The 9,083-nt window shown below is 42.2% G+C and overlaps 1 protein-coding gene across 5 annotated transcripts; it reads left to right on the top strand.

Moving 5' to 3' along the window:
- The first annotated feature begins 248 nt into the window (after positions 1-248).
- On the top strand, positions 249-8,105 carry LOC311049029 (uncharacterized protein). Of its 5 annotated transcripts, XM_084062457.1 has the most exons (9): positions 249-483; positions 2,074-2,100; positions 3,723-3,817; positions 5,182-5,379; positions 5,465-5,590; positions 5,844-6,154; positions 6,354-6,513; positions 6,909-7,069; positions 7,670-8,105. In XM_084062457.1, exons 2-5 carry the CDS (start codon positions 2,098-2,100, stop codon positions 5,562-5,564), a joined length of 396 nt encoding a protein of 131 aa, XP_083918583.1. In that variant the 5' UTR covers positions 249-483; positions 2,074-2,097; the 3' UTR covers positions 5,565-5,590; positions 5,844-6,154; positions 6,354-6,513; positions 6,909-7,069; positions 7,670-8,105. The 5 variants fall into 5 exon arrangements, 3 of the variants coding, with proteins under 3 accessions (XP_083918583.1, XP_083918581.1, XP_083918582.1); XR_014601153.1 differs by lacking the exons at positions 6,354-6,513; positions 6,909-7,069; positions 7,670-8,105 and adding exons at positions 2,384-2,442; positions 2,573-2,702 and having other exon boundaries at positions 3,721-3,817; positions 5,844-6,148; XM_084062455.1 differs by having other exon boundaries at positions 6,909-8,105.
- Positions 8,106-9,083: the final 978 nt, after the last annotated feature.

The following is a 9,083-nucleotide window of genomic DNA, read 5'->3' as shown; positions in this document are numbered from 1 at the left end:
TAAGCCCTGCAGTGTTGCCATGTATGCTTATTATAAGCGGCTTGTTTGAAGACGCGTTGTGAGCTTGTAGATCGGCTATTTTAAATATACACTGCTAAAAAAAAATAGGGAAAGCTTTGATCCCTTAATCTATATGTATATATAGGCCATGTGGCCTTTAGTCACCACATGACCATATGCCAATACACAGTTTTCGGCTTGTTTTCATAGACCTGTCTGCTTATTTCTTTCGCAAAATATGGAAACACTGGCAACTACAGGAACTGACGTCATTCCTGTTTGAATTCTCAAACCGCTCGGTGAATTTAACGTATGCCAGCCTTCGTTAGAAGGAGATTTTTTAGCTGAAACAAACCAAAATAAAATCAATAAAAGGTTGTTGGACATTAAAAGAAGTAGTTCCAGAATCTCCGGATCTATTTCTCGGATTGGATACACTCCAAGGAGACGGAGTGTTGGAGCAGTGATGAGATATGTTTTTATGTAAGTAACAACAAGCTGTTTCCCTCCATTTTTTGGGGCCAGTAATATAGTTTGTACCCGTTCAGATACCACCATCGTTTGATTAAACTTATTATGATATTATATTGCCGTGGCAAGTCCGGAGAGCAATGCATAATATTAGCTAGCATGCTAGTTCACGTTAGCTCGCCGTTTCGTGATTAAAATGCATTCTCATTAGTTTATCTCTGTGTATACAATTATAGATTTTTAGTGTTTTTAATAATTGCATAAGCATAGTTGTAACCAATACCACTGTGAAGCAGTTTGTTAATTTATAATGGTGAACTAAAAGAAAAAAGAATGAACGGAGCTAACTGGACGGGTCTGTTATCAATTCACTTGACTTAGTAGGCAACAGTTCCGGTCTAGAGCGGATACGGAAACGACATCATGTTTGCATGTATGTGTATGTGAAAATTTACCGGATATACCAGGTTGGCTTTAGATTGCATCTGAGCAGCACCAATCCAGCCTATCCAGTAAAAGTATCAATACTGCAATGTAGAAATACTCTATTACGTTGGTTCTCAAAGTGGGGTCCGGGGACCCCCAGGGGTACTTGAGGGGGTTCCAGGGGGTCCCCAGCTAAATGATGGACAGGAACCAAATGGACCCTTATGGGTCTGTAACTCTGAGAGTGTACAAATGGAACCAAATGGACCCTAACGGGTCCATTTGGTTCCATTTGTACACTCTCAGAGTTAGATTAACATTGATTGTACAATATGAATTGGGGTCCCAGAGATATAAATGCCATTAAATGGGGGTCCATAGCCTAATGCATGTCAAACTGTGGGTCCTTGAAATTAAAATGGTTGAGAATCACTGCTATAGAGCCGTGAAAATCTTCTCTTTATGGGGGGTCCCTGGCATATCTTTTCAAATGGGGGTCCGCGGGCTAATAAGTGTCAATTTGGGGGTCCTTGACATGAAAAAGTTTGAGAACCACTGCTCTATTACAAGTAAAAGTCCGGAATTAAAAATGTACTTTTTATTTTGGCTTGTATATCTGCTATTTTGGGAGAATTGGGCGGATGTTTCCCTCATAATAGGAATGCTATTGTTTATGGGGGGACAAAAACAATGCATAATGTTAGCTAGAATGCTAGTTTTTGTTAAAAAATGTACTTAAAGTATCAAAAGTAAAAGTACTCATTATGCAGAATGTCTCATTTCAAGTTTTGAAATGCAGAAAAACGTTTGAAAATAGCAGATCTACAAGCTCACAATGTTTTGCGATGCGACACATTGTGAGCTTGTAGATCTGCTTATTTCAAATGGCTGAAGTGGCTAATGTATGTTTTGTAATACTAATCAAAATCTACAAAGTAACTAAAGTTTTCAAATAATTGTAGTGGGGTAAAAGTAGAATATTTGACTCTGAGATGTAGTGGAGTAGAAGTAAAAGTACTTAAAATTGGAAGTATTTCTGTGAAGTGAAAGTACCTCAAAATTGTACTTAAGTACAGCACTTGAGTAAATGTACTTAGTTACTTTACACTGCCAAGGTTAGTTAATGGAAACTGATATTTTGCAGTGACTAATTAGGGTTATTTGAATCCATTTCAGGAGGGAACCTCACTGGACAAAGGAATGGTATGTCCGTTGTCTCTCTGTCAACAAGACCCTTTTCATACATTTGTGATTATTTTATTAGCCATCTCTTAAGAGTTGGCTATTGTGCCATGACATACTGTAACGTATTAAAGACTGAAATATATTTAAACTTCTAGCTCCTGCTACTCTAAACATTGAAACACATACACAGTCTTGATGAATTCCATACAAGCTTTTAAAAAAAAAAAATGTTTTGTGTGTGTGTGTGTGTGTGTGTGTGTGTCTCTTTTTCTTTTGGGTAATTCTTCTCTCTTTGTCTAAGTAAATTGGAGATGAAGATGTCCAGTCCACAATTGACAAGCTGTATTCGTGTCTGGAGTTGTAAGTTCAAATCTCATATTCACTTTAAGATGTGCTTGTATTTTCTAACCATGTTAGGATCAGAGCATTGATATCTTTGCCGTTCTCTTAATATGGCATTTCCTTCCTGTGACTTTTACCATATACTCAGGTTGCCATGGTTGAGACATAGGAGGCATTTCATTAGATGATTGTACCAGAAGAATGATGCAGTCCAACCTTTTGTATCCGTCATAATAAGAAGTTCCAAAACCTGCGTCTTTTTTATGTTGCATAATATGGTAAATTTGAGTTTTTAATTGTTCCGTGTGCATTTCTACATTAAATGTTGAAGTTTTGCAAAACATTTGATGTACAATAGTAGAAGCATGCCACAGCATACAGCTGCTCTAACTGGTGGAAAGGGAGCGCAACATCATGCACCCACTTGTTACTTTTGACAAGGCTCATGAACTTTGTTATTCCACATTGAAAACAAGTTTGCCACCAGTAGCTTAGCTTTTACAAGGAGTGTTACAATCAGGGGTGCACATAACTGGTGCGCAGGTGCGCATGCGCACCCAAAATAAAAAATGCGCACCACATCAGACAACGCGAGGCGCTTTTGCGTACCAACAGCTGGGACAGGAATTTCCAAGCTTTTATTTTTTAGCAAAACTAAAAAAATAAAAGCTTGGAGATCGAGGCTAGGAATTTACTTCCTGAAGCCATACTCACACAATCACTCTAAAGCACCCGTCGGCCCCATGTACAGCCATTACGCGCAGGGGTAGAGGACGCATGCTGCACGTGATTGTATGAGTGTTGACTCGCGTTGCCTCGCTTCGCCTCGCATTGCCTCGCCGCACTCGTCACCGATGATGAACGCACCGTAATGGTGCAAAATATGCCGTGAACGTCCCAATCTGGCGGATAAAATCAGCGCAGCAGCACAGGGCACCAACCTGGAGGGCTTTACCTAACAGCGTGAGGAAAAAAAACGGCGAAGATCGGCGTAATTTAAAAGCAGAGCGTCCTTCGCTCTGCTTTCCTTCGCTGAGCCCCCCCCCCCCCCCCCCCCCCCCCCCCCCCGACAAAACCGGACGGGACCATGCGCACCAAGTCACATCTCCAGGTGCTCTTCTGAGTACCACACCTAAAAAGTTATGTGCACCCCTGGTTACAATGTATGTGCAAGTAGGCAATGATAGGCTTATGATAGCCTGTGCCATTCAAAGGTTTAACTTTGGCATCATATTGTTTTAACTTTGAAAAATTGCTTTAATGTCCCCTTCCCCTGTTTTTGTGTTCTTCCTGAAGAGACATACGCAGTGGCTCGTGAGAAGCTCCAGCTGGGAGAGACGTCATCGGACATAGCGACTGATGGTGATGATGCATCCCGAAGGCGACACAGGAGGTAACTAAAAATAGCTGTTGTTAGGCAATGGTTCTAAAATGTTTTCTTGTCAAGGTGTGTATTTGACCACGGAACCCCATCTGAAAAGATTTTGTGCCAAGGACCCCATACAAGATTTGTGGTGTTATGTCAAGGTTTTTCTTTTTTTAAATAGCTGATGAATATAGGGCCCTCCCGGACCCCACTTTGAGAACCCCTGCATTAGACCACGGACCACCATACACCCTGAGAGTTACAGCTACATAAGGGTCCATTTGGTTCCTAACTAGCCTTCATTTATCTGGGGATTTATCTGAGGACCCCCTCAAGCAGGGGTCTTCAACGTTTTCAGACCAAGGACCCCCTGGCTGAGAGAGAGATGAAGCAGGGACCCCTTCTATATTGTATAGAATTGTGTTTCAGATAAACTTTTGCTGCTCTTTTTTCCCTCTACACACCTACTGTATATGTCTTTCCCAAAAATAGCCGATCTACAATCTCAAAACGCCTCGCGCTGCAAGGCGTTTTGAGCTTGTAGACCGGCTATTTTTGGCTAAAGTTCTCCTCAGAAAAGGGATACTAGGGTTCAAGTGGTTAAACATGTAGAACAACATGTAAAACAAAAACATTATCATATCACACAAAGATTTGGGGGACCCCCTGTAGTGACTCTGAGAACCCCCAAAGGGTCCCAGACCCCCTGTTGAAGACCCCTGCCCTCAAGGACCCCTGAAACCTGGAATTTCCCCCTGTATCTAACCCATTATAATTATTTGACGCATTAGTCCCACCTCTGAGCCAGGAGGTGAAGATTAGATGCGAGTCCGGAGAAAGCAAGCAGGTTAGACTGACGACCACATTCCCATTCCTCACACTCCTGCTCGCTCGCTCCTCCATGTCATTTCATGCTATATTTCTCATATATGAGCTGTTTGACATGCAAGCCCTCACCATGCACAACAAACAGCATGATTGTATAAATTAAATATCAACTCATTATTTAATGTTCTGTTTCTGTAGCTTTGATCACTGGTATTCATGATATTGTTGTGAAACCTTGTATCTCTTTGTAACTTTTAGTTTTTTCGTAAATGAATGCCCTATTTCATTGTTACAAAAAAAATGAAAATAACCGATCTACAAGCTCACCACGTCTTGCATTGCGACATGTTGTGAGCATGTAGATCAGCAATTTTCAAATGGTTGACGTATGCATGGTTAAACTGATTTGTCCCTCTTGCCTGTACTTTTTTTAATACATTTTGCAAGGAATGCTCTGGAAACCCCCTCAAGGACCCATGGGGTCCCCGGACTCGATTTTGAGAACTACTGCTTAAAGTTACTTTTTTATGTTTGCTAAAATGTATGTTTTTAACTGAATGTAGGCCACCGCAAAAACAGAGGGAGGCGCTCACGAGTGAGGAGGAATCGGAAGCTTTCGATGATGACCTCCTACCACCTACACCTCCCCGTGCACTGTCCAAGAAAGTGAGCCCCCCCCCCCAAAAGACACAGGAGCCGCAGTCCAAGTCCGATCAGCAGTCCAAGCAGCAGCCCCGGTGTATCTCCCTCTTCTCAGACAAGTATGTAAAGTATGGAATTAGATTTTATTCTTTTTTATAAAATATACAGAGAATTTAACATCTTGAAATGTTACATTATGTTTAGAAACCCCGAGTCCCAGAAGAACCCCCAGTCCCGTTGGAATCCCGAGTGTGGACACCCCCAGTTGGAAGACCAAGAGCAAGCCGCCCAACTGCAAACCTGATCAGCCGCCCCACTGAACCCACAAACGTGAGCACCCCAATAAACTCCGATTACACGTAAGGCAGGCAGCCTCTGTGAATAGCTTTAAAACACAGCTGAAGACCTATTTCTTCACTCTGGCTTTTGGTTGATTTTTAAATGCTGTTTTATGCTTTTGCTTTCTTTTTTTGCTTTATCGTTAAATTAGTTTTACTTTACTGTAATTGTAAGCACCTTGAGCTGCATGTCATGTCATGAAAGGTGCTTTACAAATAAAGTTTATTATTATCAACTGTGACAGAGCCGCCCCACTGGGACCCAGATGAGCCACCGCACTGGAACCCCTAGTCAACCCACAGCCGGACCCCCAATAAGACGACCCACAGCTGGAACCCCAATGAGCAGCCCAAGTCCAGCACCACGAGCACCAGGCATGGGAGAACAAATGTTCACCCAGCTCGTGAGACTCCTAGAGGAAGTAAAGAGCACTCAGAAGGTCCATGGCAGATGCTGAACATGCTGCCTGAAGGAGCTGTGTTCCCGCTGGACACGTAGGCAGATCTCGAGTCCATGAACTTAAAGCTGGGTGACCCTGACTTTAAATCTGCAGTTGTAAGTTCAAATCTCTTATTCACTTCAAAATGTACTTGTATTTTCTAAATCTCTTATTCACTTCAAAATGTGCTTGTATTTTCTAATCACATTGGTAGTCTGTTAACCTGCCCTTTGAGTGCATGCACACAACGGGCATTGACATCTTAGCTGTTCACTTAATACAGAATTTCCTTCCTGTGACTTTTATCGTACTCAGATTGCCATGGTTGCAGACATTGGGGGGACTTCCGTGGACCGTTGTGTCAGGAGGATGATGGGGTTCCTCCTTACCAATAAGCTGGCACTCGAGTATAACCTTTTCGGACGCAGTGGCAAGAAGGCGTTCCGAGGACTGGCACTTTTTGACGTTCTATATGGTAAATTAGATTTTGTGTTATTGCCATAACATATGGTGCCACCTGAACTTAGTTGTTCTACATGAAAACTAAATTGCCACCATAGCTCAAGACATTTAAAATTATTGTTCCATTTTCTTTTTCTGTTCAGCAAAGAATGCTCAATAATGCATCAGAACATCTTAGCCACCAGGTTCTATACATAATCCTGCATTTTTCCTGTAGCACTTGGCCGTGTGAATAGCTTGGAGTACAACTCTAATGAACTGTTCTCAGATTTGACTCGGTTGTTTTTAAAAAGCATACACATTTCTCAGCGATATAAAACTTTTGAAAAGATGTCTGTCTTATATGGTTTCATAATGTAAAAATCAAGCCAGCATTACTAAGTTGGCTTCTTGTCATTTATCTTTAAGGGCAATAAAGAAGAACGCCGTCACGCAGGAAATAAACCAGAAGGAGGCAGAGTTGGCCGTGTCCAAATGGTTCACCGGAGCTCGAGACCGTGGTGGAAACCGGACCCTACGAGCTAGAAGATCCCTCGAAAACACAGGGAACACAGGAAAATCAGGAACAGGTCCAATAGGCCACACACACACACACACACACACACACACACACACACACACACACACACACACACACACACACACACACACACACACACACAGTTTGTGGTGTGTTTATCATTCAGGATTTGTTGGCTGAAATGGCCCTCTGCTGGAATAATTAACTACCTCATGAGAAGAACCCTCCTTTTGTTGTAGTTGAGTTAAGAGATATGGGTTCCTTATTAGTTTGTGTCCAGAACATTTAAGTTGTTACTTTAGAGTTGCACTGTTATGTGTCATGTATACATCATTACAAATGATTGTTTACAAGAGTTCTATCTTAATGATAATTTACGAGAGTTAAATGGATTGTTTACGAGACTTGAAGATGCATATTGGCCCAATACTGTCTACACTTTATTTCCATGTATACATTTTATATTTTAAAAATACCAAAGCATTTTGTATTTTGTATTTTACAACCAGAAGGCCGAAAGTTCCCAGAAATAAACATTGTCAAAAGATATATTGTCTGATATTGTTTTTTCACCCTGGTAAAACTTAGCAGTAGTTAAACATGGTTCTTGTCAATATACTGTTTAATTCTCCTATTTAAATCCCTTCAGGACCAACTTGAAACCCATGTTGGCAAAGGGCCCGGATGTTACCCACTTGGGCTGCTAGAAGTGGGATCTACATGGGTCTCAAACGTGCCCAGTTGGACTCCACCTAAGGCCCATTCAGATCCCACTTCAAGCCCACATGGGCAAACACAGGTGAGGCCTAGATGGGTGTGACATACAATTGGCCATTTGGACCCCACCTAAGACCCAGTCAGGACCCACTTAAGCCCATATGGGCTAACACAGGTGAGGCCCACATGGGTCCGACATCAAATTGCCCATTTGGACCCCACTTAAGACCCAGTCAGAAACCCACTTAAGCCCATATGGGCTAACACAAGTGGGTGCTTGGTGGAACCCATGTGCAAAACCAGTTGGAGCCCTAAATGGGCCAACACAAGTGTGGCCTACGTGGGTCACATGTAATTTGCCCAGCTGGAACCCATTTCTGGCCCATTCAGGTCCCAGTTCAAGCCCATATTGGCAAACACAGGTGGCGCCCACATGGTTCCGACATCAAATTGCCCATTTGGACCCCACCTAAGACCCAGTCAGAAACCAACTTAAGCCCATATGGGCTAACACAAGTGGGTGCTTGGTAGAACCCATGTGCAAAACCAGTTGGAGCCCTAAATGGGCCAACACAAGTGTGGCCTACATGGGTCACATGTAATTTGCCCAGCTGGAACCCATTTCAGGCCCATTCAGGTCCCAGTTCAAACCCATATAGGCAAACACAGGTGGCGCCCACATGGTTCCGACATATATTTGCCCATTTGGAGCCCACCTAAGACCCAGTTAGAAACCCACTTAAGCCCATGTGGGCTAACACAAGTGGGTGCTTGGTGGAACCCATGTGCAAAACCAGATGTAACCCATGCCCATCTGCCCAGTTAAAAACCCACATGGGGCCCAGTTGGACATGTTGGCTGGGCTGAGCTAAAATGATATATCAGTAAAATGTTCACATTTCCCATACATTTGGGATGTTTCCTAACAATGGAAATTATCAGAATGTATTCAAGACAAAGGGCAGTGAAAATATGATTGTTTAAAAAAAAGTTTTTTGGTGTCTCACTTTACCCCAGGTCTGGGGTAAACCGAGACAAACCAGAAAAATCAATGGGGTAAACTGATCCACTTACTTTTTTCAGTTTAAAACTACCATAAAAACACACGTTCTAACAGTTAGAATACCGACAGATAGCTTGACAACCACACATTCCAGAACTAATGTCAGACTAGTAACAGAATCATGGCAATTGGTCATTAAGCACATTTTGCTCTACACAATTGGAAGGTGTCTCACTTTACCCCAACCGAGACAAACCAGTTTTAACCAATCAAACCAATATTAGATTATCAAACCAATTGGACTATCAAACCAATATTAGATTAAACTATGTTTAAGTACTAA

This window comes from Gymnoscopelus microlampas (genome assembly GCF_963454915.1).
Source record: "Gymnoscopelus microlampas genome assembly, chromosome: 7".
Lineage (NCBI taxonomy): Eukaryota > Metazoa > Chordata > Actinopteri > Myctophiformes > Myctophidae > Gymnoscopelus > Gymnoscopelus microlampas.
Note: the sequence above shows the minus strand (reverse complement) of the source record. Positions and strands in the feature narration are given on the sequence as shown.